This window comes from Salmo salar, chromosome 08, assembly GCF_965601325.2.
Source record: "Salmo salar chromosome 08, fSalSal1, whole genome shotgun sequence".
In the NCBI taxonomy this organism is placed as follows: domain Eukaryota; kingdom Metazoa; phylum Chordata; class Actinopteri; order Salmoniformes; family Salmonidae; genus Salmo; species Salmo salar.
Genome location: NC_138298.1, coordinates 43588152 through 43605000, shown reverse-complemented (window position 1 = coordinate 43605000; position 16849 = coordinate 43588152). Strand labels below are relative to the sequence as shown.

The 16849-nt window shown below is 51.4% G+C and overlaps 1 protein-coding gene across 1 annotated transcript; it reads right to left on the bottom strand.

Moving 5' to 3' along the window:
- Positions 1–3542: 3542 nt before the first annotated feature.
- Positions 3543–16425, bottom strand: LOC145881496 (uncharacterized). Its single transcript, XM_082978304.1, has 9 exons — positions 16421–16425; positions 15563–15891; positions 15158–15484; positions 13782–14875; positions 13176–13590; positions 7152–13132; positions 5678–5736; positions 5321–5454; positions 3543–5011 (listed from the first exon to the last, which is right to left on the bottom strand). The coding sequence occupies exons 1-9, from the start codon at positions 16423–16425 to the stop codon at positions 4908–4910; spliced, it is 8448 nt and encodes a 2815-aa protein (XP_082834430.1). The 3' UTR covers positions 3543–4907.
- Between the last annotated feature and the right edge of the window lie 424 nt (positions 16426–16849).

Below are 16849 nucleotides of genomic sequence, written 5' to 3'. Positions count from 1 at the left end.
ATGTTCATAAATGACCAGCATGGTCAAATAATAATAATCATAGTAGTTGTCGAGGGTGCAACAAGTCAGCAACTCAAGAGTAAGTGTGAGTTGGCTTTTTCATAGCCAATCTTTGAGAGTATCTCTACTGCTCCTGCTGTCTCTAGAGAGTTGAAAACAGCAGGTCTGGGACAGGTAGCACGTCCGGTGAACAGGTCAGGGTTCCAGCAGGTCTGGGACAGCAGGTCTGGGAAAGGTAGCACGTCCGGTGAACAGGTCAGGGTTCCATAGCCGCTGGCAGAACAGTTGAAACTGGAGCAGCAGCACTGCCAGGTGGACTGGGGACAGCAAGGAGTCATCATGCCAGGTAGTCCTGAGGCATGGTCCTAGGGCTCAGGTCCTCCGAGAGAGAGAAAGAAAGAAAGAGAGAAACAGAGAATTAGAGAGAGCATATTTAAATTCACACAGGACACCAGATAAGACAGGAGAAATACTCCAGATGTATCAGACTGACCCTAGCCCCCTGACACATAAACTACTGCAGCATAAATACTGGAGTCTGAGACAGGAGGGATCAGAAGACACTGTGGCCCCATCCGATGATACCCCCGGACAGGGCCAAACAGGTAGGATATAACCCCACCCACTTTGCCAAAGCACAGCCCCCACACCACTGGAGGGAAATCTCCAACCACCAACTTACCATCCCGGGACAAGGCCGAGTATAGCCCACAACGATCTCCGCCATGGCACAACCCAAGGGGGGGGCGCCAACCCAGACAGGAAGACCACGTCAGTGACTCAACCCACTCAAGTGACGCACCCCTCCCATGGACGGCATGGAAGAACACCAGTAGGCCAGTGACTCAGCCCCTGTAAAAGGGTTAGAGGCAGAGAATCCCAGTGGAAAGAGGGGAACCGGCAAGGCAGAGACAGCAAGGGCGGTTCGTTGCTCCAGCCTTTCCGTTCACCTTCACACTCCTGGGCCAGACTATACTTAATCATAGGACCTACTGAAGAGATGAGTCTTCCGTAAAGACTTATAGGTTGAGACTGAGTCTGCGTCTCTCACATGGGTAGGCAGACCATTCCATAAAAATGGAGCTCTATAGGAGAAAGCCCTGCCTCCAGCTGTTTGCTTAGAAATTCTAAGGACAATTAGGAGGCCTGCGTCTTGTGACCGTAGCGTACGTGTAGGTATGTACGGCAGGACCAAATCGGAAAGATAGGTAGGAGCAAGCCCATGTCATGCTTTGTAGGTTAGCAGTAAAACCTTGAAATCAGCCCTTGCCTTAACAGGAAGCCAGTGTAGGGAGGCTAGCACTGGCGTAATATGATACAATTTTGGGGTTCTAGTCAGGATTCTAGCAGCCGTATTTAGCACTAACTGACATTTATTTAGTGCTTTATCCGGGTAGCCGGAAAGTAGAGCATTGCAGTAGTCCAACCTAGAAGTAACAAAAGCATGGATTAATTTTTCTGCATCATTTTTGGACAGAAATTTTCTGATTTTTGCAATGTTGCGTAGATGGAAAAAAGCTGTCCTTGAAACAGTCTTGATATGTTCTTCAAAAGAGAGATCAGGGTCCAGAGTAACGCTGAGGTCCTTCACAGTTTTATTTGAGACGACTGTACAACCATCCAGATTAATTGTCAGATTCAACAGAAGATCTCTTTGTTTCTTGGGACCTAGAACAAGCATCTCTGTTTTGTCCGAGTTTAAAAGTAGAAAGTTTGCAGCCATCCACTTCCTTATGTCTGAAACACAGGCTTCTAGCGAGGGCAATTTTGGGGCTTCACCATGTTTCATTGAAATGTACAGCTGTGTGTCATCCGCATAGCAGTGACAAACTGATATCTTTTACGACAGATAAGATCTAAACCAGGCCAGAACTTGTCCATGTAGACCAATTTGGGTTTCCAATCTCTCCAAAAGAATGTGGTGATCGATGGTATCAAAAGCGGCACTAAGATCTAGGAGCACGAGGACAGATGCAGAGCCTCGGTCTGACGTCATTAAAAGGTCATTTACCACCTTCACAAGTGCAGTCTCAGTGCTATGATGGGGTCTAAAACCAGACTGAAGCGTTTCGTATAAATTGTTTGTCTTTAGGAAGGCAGTGAGTTGCTGCGCAACAGCTTTTTCAAAATGTTTTGAGAGGAATGGAAGATTCGATATAGGCCGATAATTTTTTATATTTTCTGGGTCAAGATTTGACTTTTTTAAGAGAGGCTTTATTACTGCCACTTTTAGTGAGTTTGGTACACATCCGGTGGATAGAGAGACGTTTATTATGTTCAACATAGGAGGACCAAGCACAGGAAGCAGCTCTTTCAGTAGTTTAGTTGGAATAGGGTCCAGTATGCAGCTTGAAGGTTTAGAGGCCATGATTATTTTCATCATTGAGTCAAGAGATATAGTACTAAAACACTTTAGTGTTTCACTTGATCCTAGGTCCTGGCAGGGTTGTGCAGACTCAGGACAACAGAGCTTTGGAGGAATACGCAGATTTAAAGAGGAGTTCGTAATTTGCTTTCTAATGATCATGATCTTTTCCTCAAAGAAGTTCATGAATTTATCACTGCTGAAGTGAAAGCCATCCTCTCCTGGGGAATGCTGCTTTTTAGTTAGCTTGGCGACAGTATCAAAAATACATTTTGGATTGTTCTTATTTTCCTCAATTAAGTTGGAAAAATAGGATGATCGAGCAGCAGTGAGGGCTCTTCGATACTGCACGGTACTGTCTTTCCGAGCAAGTCGGAAGACTTCCAGTTTGGTGTGGCGCCATTTCCATTCCAATTTTCTGGAAGCTTGCTTCAGAGCTCGTGTATTTTCTGTATACCAGGGAGCTAGTTTGTTATGACAAATGTTTTTAGTTTTTAGGGGTGCAACTGCATCTAGGGTATTGCGCAAGGTTAAATTGAGTTCCTCAGTTAGGTGGTTAACTTATTTTTGTCCTCTGACGTCCTTGGGTCGGCAAAGGGAGTCTGGAAGGGCATCAAGGAATCTTTGGGTTGTCTGAGAATTTATAGCACGACTTTTGATGATCCTTGGTTGGGATCTGAGTAGACTATTTGTTGCGATTGCAAACGTAATAAAATGGTGGTCTGATATTCTCTAGTGTAGTCTAGGGGTGAGTCTCAATAGTCTGGTTTAGTCTAGGGGTGAGTCTCAATAGTCTCTACTGTAGTCTAGAGGTGAGTGTCAGTGCTAGTGAGCATTTTAATTTGGCAGTCTAGTTCGACAATTGAGATGCACCGCAATGAGGAAACAAAACTAGACTATTGAGATGCTCCCTTAGAAGGATATTAGACTAGACTATTGAGATGCACCCCTAGAAGGATGTTAGACCAAACTATTGAGATGTACCCCTAGAAGGATATTAGACTAGACTATTGAGATGCACCCCTAGAAGGATGTTAGACCAAACTATTGAGATGTACCCCTAGAAGGATATTAGACTAGACTATTGAGATGATCCCTTAGAAGGATTTTGACATGTGACAAAATGTCATTATATTCCAACAGTAATGAAAAAAATGACATATGTAACACTCGAGAATATAGATAATATATTAGATTTAATAATAACAAGACAAGTACAAACCAGGCGAGGCTCTACAACAGTATTAAAATATTGTAGTGGTCCACATTTTCAGTGATATGCCCAAAATAACTAAAAGTAAATATCATACCAGTCTTGGTGAATTTAAATGTAAATATAATTAAAGCAGTTAATAATTAAAAAAGGGAACTATGATCAAATAAAACACAAAAAAAAAAGCTATATATATATTTTTAAAGTTTTTAAAAAGCAAACAAATTGTGCAATAGGAAAGTTTTTGTAATCTTTCAGTATTTTTTCAGTAATTTTTTTTTTTACTGATAAATAGTCTGCAAGTTGCTTTGTACCTGGTGCAAATACATAATTCATTGACGTCTGTGAGAGCCTGTATGGTTAAGTGTTAAATAATAGTAACTTGAAAGATAAGGGCCCTAGCTTCCATCAAATCAGCTGTTAACCAGAGGTAGCCAACACCCGCATAGCTGGTGGGAGGTGTAACTGAATCAAATCAGCTGTTAACCAGAGGTAGCCGTGTGTAGGCTGTATAGAAATAATAACTCTCAAATTGAATGTGTGCTTAGGCAGGTAATTCATCTTAAAGATAGAATCCTCAACTGAAACAATAACAAATTCACACCTGCTCTCTGTTTTTGGCTATACGAATGTGACCACTCTCAAATTCATAGGCAGAGCTATGGTTGCCAGGACTGACCATCCATGATATCAGAATTATAGTTTTAATAATGTTTTAAAGCTATACAGTGTTTGTTTGCATTGTTTAGAAACATTGGAGTAAAACAAGCTTATATTTTGGGTTCTGATGGGGTACGGAAGTTGAGCTAAACTCATGAGGCATTCGTATGTTATATTCTTCTAGAATCAATGGGTAGATATAATTAATTTATAAGTAAAAAAAAATGGGTGTAGCAACTAAGGATTCTAGCTTTAAGGCTGTATCTATGAGAGCTGGGAAACGGTTGATTGTTTAAACCAATGCCACAGCAGCTATGCCCCAGGCTATTAGCTAGCCTAGCAGCTAGCAGAGCCACAGCAGCTATGTCCCAGGCTATTAGCTAGCCTAGCAGCTAGCAGAGCCGTAGCAGCTATGCCCCAGGCTATTAGCTAGCCTAGCAGCTAGCAGAGCCACAGCAGCTATGCCCAGGGCTATTAGCTAGCCTAGCAGCTAGCAGAGCCATAGCAGCTATGCCCCAGGCTATTAGCTAGCCTAGCAGCTAGCAGAGCCATAGCAGCTATGCCCCAGTCTATTAGCTAGCCTAGCAGCTAGCAGAGCAACAGCAGCTACGCCCCAGGCTATTAGCTAGCCGCCAGCTAGCAAAGCCACAGCAGCTATGTCCCAGGCTATTAGCTAGCCAACAGCTGTACCATTAACAGAGCCAAACTGAGAGGCAAGGCAGCCAGAGTGAAGGCAGTGGGTCGGGGAGCACTTCCTGATGTGGTTGATGACTCTGAAAAGTAGGAAAAACAGAGATATTGTTCAGTAGATTACAAAAGTGGATTGTCTTTTCATGTTTCTGTTCAAATGTTGACTTTGCTCTTATAGATGTGTATGGTGACAGTGAAACAGGGGCGGACTGGGACCAGAAATTGGCCCTGGCATTTCTAACACATTGACTCATTTTCCCCCAAATTATTAGCCAGATAATTATAACTTTTCACACGTTAGACAGGCCCACTGGGCTGAAAATGTACCAGCCCATCTGGGCATTTGCCCAAAATGCCAGATGGCAAATCCACCCCTGGCGGTGAATACTTACCAAAAATGATGCTGCCTGATAGAATGTTCAGGGAGGTGGGACTGTTGGTGAAAGTTGCTTGTGCGCTGTTTGAGCTGGGAACCGAAGTCTGCTTGTCGAACACGAGGGTCATGTCGGTAACTACAGATCCACTCCTACTCAGGAGAAGGAGAGGAAATGGACAAACCCTCAGAAATCATCATCACCAGAATCGTCAAAGTTTTCAAGTTTTAATGTCATGTGCCCAAGTGCAGTGAAATGCCTTTTCTAGCAAGCTTTAAACCCAACAATGCAGTAATCAATATCAATGTAGTAGTACAAATAACATAAGGTAGAACAGAAACCTAGTCAATCAGTAATGAGAATTCATACACTTACCTGAATGAGTTAACAATAGAACGATTGAAGCCTGGGGTCCCAGCATAAGCCTTGTTCACCTGCGTTGAAAGATAGGATGATCAAAGGTTCAATGAAAACAGGGCCCTTGACTGCTTTAATAGAAGCTTTGGTTTTTAATTGTCTTTCATAGTAAATTAGACCTCTTCAATAGTACCCTTTTTGACTTTGTTAATAATTTGAATAAATATTGTTTGGAACAATATATTCTACAAGAACATCACATTTCCTGAGAATCTCTGCTGATTCTGAAGTTCTGATCACCACCAACACAACGAATGGCAAATGGATTCAAAGGGAACTCTCTCTGCTGGTGATATGTTGGAATGTACAATTGTGAAGGTTCCCTGTGGCTCAGTTGGTAGAGCATGGTGTTTGCAACGCCAGGGTTGTGGGTTCGATTCCCACGGGGGGGCCAGGAAAAATAAATAATAAATGCATGAAATTAAATGTATGAAATGTATGCATTTACTACTGTAAGTCGCTCTGGATAAGAGCATCTGCTAAATGACTAAAATGTAAAGGAGGGCTGTTTATTGGTAAATTACCTATTTCTATGTATAAAATGTGTCATATCATTAGAGAAACCACACTTCTCAGTGATTTCTGCACAGGGCATCTTTAATATTTTTGTTGTTGAATAAATTAATGTGAAAAATTGTTTTTCAGAATGTAGACATGTCCATATTTGAGAACACAATCTATTAGGGGTATAATGACACCAAGAGATTGTCTGTATCATGTACAGCTTACTGATGATAGGGGTTTTACAGGAGGCATGTACAGGCTCACTGACGATAGGGGTTTTACAGGAGGCATGTACAGGCTCACTGACGATAGGGGTTTTACAGGAGGCATGTACAGGCTCACTGACGATAGGGGTTTTACAGGAGGCATGTACAGGCTCACTGATGATAGGGGTTTACAGGAGGCATGTACAGGCTCACTGACGATAGGGGTTTTACAGGAGGCATGTACAGGCTCACTGACGATAGGGGTTTTACAGGAGGCATGTACAGGCTCACTGACGATAGGGGTTTTACAGGAGGCATGTACAGGCTCACTGACGATAGGGGTTTTACAGGAGGCATGCACAGGCTCACTGACGATAGGGGTTTTACAGGAGGCATGTACAGGCTCACTGATGATAGGGTTTTACAGGAGGCATGTACAGGCTCACTGATGATAGGGGTTTACAGGAGGCATGTACAGGCTCACTGATGATAGGGGTTTACAGGAGGCATGTACAGGCTCACTGATGATAGGGGTTTTACAGGAGGCATGTACAGGCTCACTGATGATAGGGGTTTTACAGGAGGATTGTACAGGTCTAACACTTACATCATGACCCCCCAAAAGTAAACAGCCTTCCTCCCAATGAAGTTTCTGTGTGAGAATCTGAGATACCAGAAATATTTTGCTACCAACGCTGGCGTGGAATCGCCTTGATACTTACCTCAGAGACCACTTTGACCGCCAGGGTCTTGAACTCTGAAGAGGACGGGTTGGAAAGATCTGAGTTGAACGTCTGGTCGAGACTGAACTGAAGACTCAGGACTCCTTCACTAGAAGATGGAGGGTCAGTTGATGCGACAGCAGGAGTGGTGGTGGTAACAGCTGCTGCAGGAGTGGTGGTGGTGACTGCTGCTGCAGGAGTAGTGGTGGTGACAGCTGCTGCAGGAGTAGTGGTGGTGACAGCTGCTGCAGGAGTGGTGGTGGTGGTAGCAGCTGCTGCAGGAGTAGTGGTGGTGACAGCTGCTGCAGGAGTGGTGGTGGTGACAGCTGCTGCAGGAGTGGTGGTGGTAACAGCTGCTGCAGGAGTTGTGGTGGTGACTGCTGCTGCGTGAGTGGTGGTGGTGACAGCTGCTGCAGGAGTGGTGGTGGTGACTGCTGCTGCAGGAGTGGTGGTGGTGACAGCTGCTGCAGGAGTGGTGGTGGTAACAGCTGCTGCAGCAGTTGTGGTGGTAGCAGCTGCTGCAGGAGTTGTGGTGGTGACAGCTGCAGCAGGAGTTGTGGTGGTAGCAGCTGCTGCAGGAGTTGTGGTGGTGACAGCTGCTGCAGGAGTGGAGGTGGTGACTGCTGCTGTCTGAGGGGTGATGGTGATAGCTGCTGATGGAGCGGAGATGGTGACATCTGCAGGATTGGCGGAGGTAACAGCTGCTTCTGTAGCAGCGATGGTAACAGCTGGTTCCGGAGCTGCAGGGGTGACTGCTGCCGGAGAGGTGGTGGTGACAGCTACTGCCTGAGAGGTGGTGATGACATCTGCAGGATTGGCTGAGGTAACAGCTGCCTCTGTAGCAGTGGTGGTGACTGCTGATGGAGGAGTGGTGGTGGTAACAGATGCTGCAGCAGTTGTGGTGGTAGCAGCTGCAGCAGGAGTTGTGGTGGTGACAGCTGCTGCAGGAGCGGTGGTGGTGACAGCTGCTGCAGGAGTGGTGGTGGTGACAGCTGCTGCAGGAGTGGTGGTGGTAACAGCTGCAGCAGGAGTTGTGGTGGTAGCAGCTGCTGCAGGAGTGGTGGTGGTGACAGCTGCTGCAGGAGTGGTGGTGGTAACAGCTGCAGCAGGAGTTGTGGTGGTAGCAGCTGCTGCAGGAGTGGTGGTGGTGACAGCTGCTGCAGGAGTGGTGGTGGTGACAGCTGCTGCAGGAGTGGTGGTGGTGACAGCTGCTGCAGGAGTGGTGGTGGTGACAGCTGCTGCAGGAGTGGTGGTGGTGACAGCTGCTGCAGGAGTGGTAGTGGTGACAGCTGCTGCAGGAGTGGTGGTGGTAACAGCTGCTGCAGGAGTGGTGGTGGTGACAGCTGCTGCAGGAGTGGTGGTGGTGACAGCTGCTGCAGGAATGGTGGTGGTGACAGCTGCTGCAGGAGTGGTGGTGGTGACAGCTGCTGCAGGAGTGGTGGTTGTGACAGCTGCTGCAGGAGTGGTGGTGGTAGCAGCTGCTGCAGGAATGGTGGTGGTGATAGCTGCTGCAGGAGTTGTGGTGGTAGCAGCTGCTGCAGGAGTGGTGGTGGTAGCAGCTGCTGCAGGAGTGGTGGTGGTGACAGCTGCTGCAGGAGTTGTGGTGGTAGCAGCTGCTGCAGGAGTGGTGGTGGTAGCAGCTGCTGCAGGAGTGATGGTGGTGATAGCTGCTGCAGGAGTTGGGGTGGTAGCAGCTGCTGCAGGAGTGGTGGTGGTAGCAGCTGCTGCAGGAATGGTGGTGGTGGTAACAGCTGCTGCAGGAGTTGTGGTGGTAGCAGCTGCTGCAGGAGTGGTGGTGGTAGCAGCTGCTGCAGGAGTGATGGTGGTGACAGCTGATGCCGGAGAGGCGGTAGTGACTGCTGATGCCGGAGAGGCGGTAGTGACTGCTGCTGTCGGAGAGGCCGTGGTGACAGCTGTAGCAGGAGTTGTGGTGGTAGCAGCTGCTGCAGGAGTTGTGGTGGTAGCAGCTGCTGCAGGAGTTGTGGTGGTAGCAGCTGCTGCAGGAGTGGTGGTGGTGACAGCTGCTGTCTGAGTGGAGGTGGTGACTGCTGATGCCGGAGAGGCGGTAGTGACTGCTGTTGCCGGAGAGGCGGTAGTGACTGCTGCTAATGGAGCGGAGGTGGTGACATCTGCAGGATTGGCAGAGGTAACAGCTGCTTCTGTAGCAGCGATGGTAACAGCTGGTTCCGGAGCTGCAGTGGTGACTGCTGCCGGAGAGGTGGTGGTGACAGCTACTGCCTGAGAGGTGGTGATGACATCTGAAGGATTGGCTGAGGTAACAGCTGCCTCTGTAGCAGTGATGGTGACTGCTGATGGAGCGGCGGCGGTGACAGCTGCTGCAGGAGTGGTTGTGGTAACAGCTGTTGCCGGAGAGGTGGTAGTGACTGCTGATGCCGGAGAGGCGGTAGTGACTGCTGATGCCGGAGAGGCGGTAGTGACTGCTGTTGCCAGAGAGGTGGTAGTGACTGCTGATCCTGGAGAGGCGGTGGTGACAGCTGCTGTCAGCGAAGTGGTGACATCTGCAGGATTGGCGGAGGTAACAGCTGGTTCCGTAGCAGCGGTGGTGACAGCTGTTGCCGGAGTGGTGATGGTGACAGCTGCCTGAGTGGTGTTGGTGACAGCTGCTGTCTGATTGGTGTTGTTGAAAGCTGTTGCCGGAGCGGAGGTGGTGACAGCTGTTGCCGGAACTGCGGTGGTGACTGCTGCCGGAGAGGCCGTGGTGACAGCTGCTGCCGGAGAGGTGGTGGTGACAGCTGCTGCAGGATTGACAGTGGTGACAGCTGCTGTCTGAGTGGAGGTGGTGACTGCTGTTGCCGGAGAGGTGGTAGTGACTGCTGATGCCGGAGAGGTGGTGGTGACAGATGCTCTCTGAGCGGTGTTGTTGAAAGCAGATGCCAGAGCTTCGTTGGTGACAGCTGCCAGAGTAGAGGTGGTGACAGCTGCTGCCGGAACTGCGTTGGTGACTGCTGCCAGAGAGGCCGTGGTGACAGCTGCTGCCAGAGCGATGGTGTTGACAGCTGCTGCAGGATTGACGGTGGTGACAGCTGCTGCCAGAGCGGTGGTGTTGACAGCTGCTGCAGGATTGATGGTGGTGACAGCTGCTGTCGTAGTGGAGGTGGTGACTGCTGCTGTCTGAGGGGTGATGGTGATAGCTGCTGATGGAGCGGAGATGGTGACATCTGCAGGATTGGCGGAGGTAACAGCTGCTTCCGTAGCAGCGATGGTGACAGCTGGTTCTGGAGCTCCAGTGGTGACTGCTGCCGGAGTTGCCTTGGTGACACCTGCTGCCGGAGAGGTGGTGGTGACAGCTACTGCCTGAGAGGTGGTGATGACATCTGCAGGATTGGCTGAGGTAACAGCTGCCTCTGTAGCAGTGGTGGTGACTGCTGATGGAGCGGCGGTGGTGACAGCTGCTGCAGGATTGACGGTGGTGACAGCTGCTGTCTGAGTGGAGGTGGTGACTGCTGATGCTGGAGAGGCGGTAGTGACTGCTGATGCCAGAGAGGCGGTAGTGACTGCTGATGCCAGAGAGGTGGTAGTGACTGCTGATGCCGGAACGGCGGTAGTGACTGCTGATGCCGGAACGGCGGTGGTGACAGCTGATGCCAGAGAGGTGGTAGTGACTGCTGTTGCCGGAGAGGCGGTAGTGACTGCTGTTGCCGGAGAGGCGGTAGTGACTGCTGTTGCCGGAGAGGCGGTAGTGACTGCTGTTGCCGGAGAGGCGGTAGTGACTGCTGTTGCCAGAGAGGCGGTAGTGACTGCTGTTGCCAGAGAGGCGGTAGTGACTGCTGTTGCCAGAGAGGTGGTAGTGACTGCTGATGCCAGAGAGGCGGTAGTGACTGCTGATGCCGGAGAGGCGGTAGTGACTGCTGATGCCGGAGAGGCGGTAGTGACAGCTGTTGCCAGAGAGGCGGTAGTGACTGCTGATCCTGGAGAGGTGGTAGTGACTGCTGATGCCGGAGAGGCGGTAGTGACAGCTGCTGTCGGCGAAGTGATGACATCTGCAGGATTGGCGGAGGTAACAGCTGGTTCCGTAGCAGCGGTGGTGACAGCTGTTGCCGGAGTGGTGATGGTGACAGCTGCTGTCTGATTGGTGTTGTTGAAAGCAGTTGCCAGAGCTTTGTTGGTGACTGCTGCCAGAGATGTGGTGATGACAGCTGTTGCTGGAGCGGTGGTGGTGACAGCTGCCTGAGTGGTGTTGGTGACAGCTGCTGTCTGATTGGTGTTGTTGAAAGCTGTTGCCGGAGCTGTGTTGGTTACAGCTGCTGCTGGAACTGCGGTGGTGACTGCTGCCGGAGAGGCCGTGGTGACAGCTGCTGCAGGATTGACGGTGGTGACAGCTGCTGTCTGAGTGGAGGTGGTGACTGCTGATGCTGGAGAGGTGGTAGTGACTGCTGATGCCGGAGAGGCGGTAGTGACTGCTGCTAATGGAGCGGAGGTGGTGACATCTGCAGGATTGGCAGAGGTAACAGCTGCCTCTGTAGCAGTGGTGGTGACAGCTGATGGAGCGGCGGCGGTAACAGCTGTTGCCGGAGAGGCGGTAGTGACTGCTTTTGCCAGAGAGGCGGAAGTGACTGCTGTTGCCGGAGAGGCGGTAGTGACTGCTGATCCTGGAGCGGCGGTGGTGACAGCTGTTGCCGGAGAGGCGGTAGTGACTGCTGATGCCGGAGAGGCGGTAGTGACTGCTTTTGCCAGAGAGGCGGAAGTGACTGCTGTTGCCGGAGAGGTGGTAGTGACTGCTGATCCTGGAGCGGCGGTGGTGACAGCTGCTGTCAGCGAAGTGGTGACATCTGCAGGATTGGCGGAGGTAACAGCTGGTTCCGTAGCAGCGGTGGTGACAGCTGCCTGAGTGGTGTTGGTGACAGCTGCTGTCTGATTGGTGTTGTTGAAAGCTGTTGCCGGAGCTGCGTTGGTAACTGGTGCCAGAGATGTGGTGATGACAGCTGTTGCTGGAGCGGTGGTGGTGACAGCTGCCTGAGTGGTGTTGGTGACAGCTGCTGTCTGATTGGTGTTGTTGAAAGCTGTTGCCGGAGCTGTGTTGGTTACAGCTGCTGCCGGAACTGCGGTGGTGACTGCTGCCGGAGAGGCCGTGGTGACAGCTGCTGCAGGATTGACGGTGGTGACAGCTGCTGTCTGAGTGGAGGTGGTGACTGCTGATGCTGGAGAGGTGGTAGTGACTGCTGATGCCGGAGAGGCGGTAGTGACTGCTGCTAATGGAGTGGAGGTGGTGACATCTGCAGGATTGGCAGAGGTAACAGCTGCCTCTGTAGCAGTGGTGGTGACAGCTGATGGAGCGGCGGCGGTAACAGCTGTTGCCGGAGAGGCGGTAGTGACTGCTTTTGCCAGAGAGGCGGAAGTGACTGCTGTTGCCGGAGAGGCGGTAGTGACTGCTGATCCTGGAGCGGCAGTGGTGACAGCTGTTGCCGGAGAGGCGGTAGTGACTGCTGATGCCGGAGAGGCGGTAGTGACTGCTTTTGCCAGAGAGGCGGAAGTGACTGCTGTTGCCGGAGAGGTGGTAGTGACTGCTGATCCTGGAGCGGCGGTGGTGACAGCTGCTGTCAGCGAAGTGGTGACATCTGCAGGATTGGCGGAGGTAACAGCTGGTTCCGTAGCAGCGGTGGTGACAGCTGCCTGAGTGGTGTTGGTGACAGCTGCTGTCTGATTGGTGTTGTTGAAAGCTGTTGCCGGAGCTGCGTTGGTAACTGGTGCCGGAACTGCGGTGGTGACTGCTGCCGGAGAGGCCGTGGTGACAGCTGCTGCCGGAGCCGAGGTGGTGACAGCTGTTGTCGGAACTGCGGTGATAACTGCTGCCTGAACTGCAGTGGTGACTGCTGCCGGAACTGCGGTGGTGACTGCTGCCGGAGAGGCCGTGGTGACAGCTGCTGCCGGAGCGGAGGTGGTGACAGCTGCTGCCGGAGCGGAGGTGGTGACTGCTGCCGGAGCGGAGGTGGTGACTGCTGCCGGAGCGGAGGTGGTGACAGCTGCTGCCAGAGAGGTGGTGGTGACAGCTGCTGCAGGATTGACGGTGGTGACAGCTGCTGTCTGAGTGGAGGTGGTGACTGCTGATGCTGGAGAGGCGGTAGTGACTGCTGATGCCGGAGAGGTGGTAGTGACTGCTGATGCCGGAGTAGCGTTGGTGACTGCTGTTGTCGGAGAGGCGGAAGTGACTTCTGATGCCGGAGAGGCGGTAGTGACTGCTGATGCCGGAGAGGCGGTAGTGACTGCTGATGCCAGAGAGGCGGTAGTGACTGCTGATGCCGGAGAGGTGGTAGTGACAGCTGTTGCAGGAGAGGCGGTAGTGACTGCTGATCCTGGAGCGGTGGTGGTGACAGCTGCTGTCGGCGAAGTGGTGACATCTGCAGGATTGGCGGAGGTAACAGCTGGTTCCGTAGCAGCGGTGGTGACAGCTGTTGCCGGAGAGGTGGTGGTGACAGATGCTCTCTGAGCGGTGTTGTTGAAAGCAGATGCCAGAGCTTCGTTGGTGACAGCTGCCGGAGTAGAGGTGGTGACAGCTGCTGCCGGAACTGCGTTGGTGACTGCTGCCAGAGAGGCCGTGGTGACAGCTGCTGCCAGAGCGATGGTGGTGACAGCTGCTGCAGGATTGACGGTGGTGACAGCTGCTGTGGTGACAGCTGCTGTCTGAGGGGTGATGGTGATAGCTGCTGATGGAGCGGAGATGGTGACATCTGCAGGATTGGCGGAGGTAACAGCTGCTTCTGTAGCAGTGATGGTGACTGCTGCTTCCGGAGGGGCGATGGTGACAGCTGATGGAGAGGTTGTGTTTTCAGCTGTTGCCGGAGAGGCGGTAGTGACTGCTGTTGCCGGAGAGGAGGTAGTGACTGCTGATGCCGGAGAGGCGGTAGTGACTGCTGCTAATGGAGCGGAGGTGGTGACATCTGCAGGATTGGCGGAGGTAACAGCTGCTTCTGTAGCAGCGATGGTGACAGCTGGTTCTGGAGCTCCAGTGGTGACTGCTGCCGGAGTTGCCTTGGTGAGACCTGCTGCCGGAGAGGTGGTGGTGACAGCTGCTGCCTGAGAGGTGGTGATGACATCTGCAGGATTGGCTGAGGTTACAGCTGCCTCTGTAGCAGTGGTGGTGACTGCTGATGGAGGAGTGGTGGTGGTAACAGCTGATGCCGGAGAGGCGGTAGTGACTGCTGATGGAGGAGAGGCGGTAGTGACTGCTGATGCCGGAGAGGCGGTAGTGACTGCTGATGCCAGAAAGGGCGGGTAGTGACTGCTGATGCCGGAGAGGTGGTAGTGACTGCTGATGCCGGAGAGGCGGAAGTGACTGCTGTTGCCAGAGAGGCGGTAGTGACTGCTGATGCCGGAGAGGCGGTATTGACTGCTGTTGCCGGAGAGGCGGAAGTGACTGCTGTTGCCAGAGAGGCGGTAGTGACTGCTGTTGCCGGAGAGGCGGTAGTGACTGCTGATGCCGGAGAGGTGGTACTGACTGCTGATCCTGGAGCGGCGGTAGCGACTGCTGTTGCCGGAGAGGCGGTAGTGACTGCTGATCCTGGAGCGGCGGTAGTGACTGCTGATCCTGGAGCGGCGGTGGTGACTGCTGATCCTGGAGCGGGGGTGGTGACTGCTGATCCTGGAGCGGCGGGGGTGACAGCTGCTGTCGGTGAAGTGGTGACATCTGCAGGATTGGCGGAGGTAACAGCTGGTTCCGTAGCAGCGGTGGTGACAGCTGTTGCCGGAGAGGTGGTGGTGACAGCTACCTGAGTGGTGATGGTGACAGCTACTGTCTGACTGGTGTTGTTGAAAGCAGTTGCCAGAGCTTTGTTGGTGACTGCTGCCAGAGATGTGGTGATGACAGCTGTTGCTGGAGCAGTGGTGGTGACAGCTGCTGTCTGATTGGTGTTGTTGAAAGCTGTTGCCGGAGCTGCGTTGGTTACAGCTGCTGCCGGAGCGGAGGTGGTGACTGCTGCCGGAGAGGCCGTGGTGACAGCTGCTGCCAGAGCGGTGGTGGTGACAGCTGCTGCAGGATTGATGGTGGTGACAGCTGCTGTCTGAGTGGAGGTGGTGACTGCTGATGCCGGAGAGGTGGTAGTGACTGCTGTTGCCAGAGAGGCGGTAGTGACTGCTGATCCTGGAGAGGCGGTAGTGACTGCTGATGCCGGAGAGGCGGTGGTGACAGCTGCTGTCGGTGAAGTGGTGACATCTGCAGGATTGGCGGAGGTAACAGCTGGTTCCGTAGCAGCGGTGGTGACAGCTGTTGCCGGAGAGGTGGTGGTGACAGATGCTGTCTGAGCGGTGTTGTTGAAAGCAGATGCAGGATTGACGGTGGTGACAGCTGCTGTCGTAGTGGAGGTGGTGACTGCTTCTGTCTGAGGGGTGATGGTGATAGCTGCTGATGGAGCGGAGATGGTGACTGCTGATGGAGAGGTTGTGGTTTCAGCTGTTGCCGGAGAGGCGGTAGTGACAGCTGATGCCGGAGAGGCGGTGGTGACTGCTGATGCCGGAGAGGCGGTAGTGACTGCTGATGCCGGAGAGGCGGAAGTGACAGCTGCTGCCTGAGCGGTGCTGGTGACAGCTGTTGCTGGAGTGGAGGTGGGGACAGCTGCTGCCTGATCGGTAGTGGTGACAGCTGTTGCTGGAGTGGAGGTGGGGACAGCTGCTGCCTGATTGGAGGTGGGGACAGCTGTTGCAGGAGTGGAGGTGGGGACAGCTGCTGCCTGATCGGTGCTGGTGACAGCTGTTGCAGGAGCGGCGGTTGTGGCTGATATTGTCCACACTGGTCCAGTTAGAAAACAATATAGAAAATGTCAGAAAAGAAAACATTCCACTCCACTATATACAGCATCTATCACCCCTTATACACTGTACAACACCTATATCCACTATATACAGCATCTATCACCCCTTATACAACACCTATATCCACTATATACAGCATCTACCACCCCTTATACACTGTACAACACCTATATCCACTATATACAGCATCTATCACCCCTTATACACTGTACAACACCTATATCCACTATATACAGCATCTACCACCCCTTATACACTGTACAACACCTATATCCACTATATACAGCATCTACCACCCCTTATACAACACCTATATCCACTATATACAGCATCTACCACCGCTTATACAACACCTATATCCACTATATACAGCATCTACCACCCCTTATACAACACCTATATCCACTATATACAGCATCTACCACCCCTTATACAACACCTATATCCACTAAATACAGCATCTATCACCCCTTATACACTGTACAACACCTATATCCACTATGTACAGCATCTATAACCCCTTATACACTGTACAACACCTATATCCACTATATACAGCATCTACCACCCCTTATACAACACCTATATCCACTATATACAGCATCTACCACCCCTTATACACTGTACAACACCTATATCCACTATATACAGCATCTATCACCCCTTATACAACACCTATATCCACTATATACAGCATCTACCACCCCTTATACACTGTACAACACCTATATCCACTATATACAGCATCTACCACCCCTTATACACTGTACAACACCTATATCCACTATATACAGCATCTACCACCCCTTATACAACACCTATATCCACTATATACAGCATCTATCACCCCTTATACAACACCTATATCCACTATATACAGCATCTACCACCCCTTATACACTGTACAACGACTATATCCACTATATACAGCATCT

What these genes read in the sequence shown, in the direction of transcription:
- LOC145881496 (XM_082978304.1), bottom strand. An exon ending in CGGTCAAAGTGGTCTCTGAG is followed by an intron (nt 5,737 to 7,151) that starts GTAAGTATCAAG and finishes CTTTCAACGCAG; the next exon opens with GTGAACAAGGCTTATGCTGG. An exon ending in ATCAGGCAGCATCATTTTTG is followed by an intron (nt 5,012 to 5,320) that starts GTAAGTATTCAC and finishes CCTACTTTTCAG; the next exon opens with AGTCATCAACCACATCAGGA.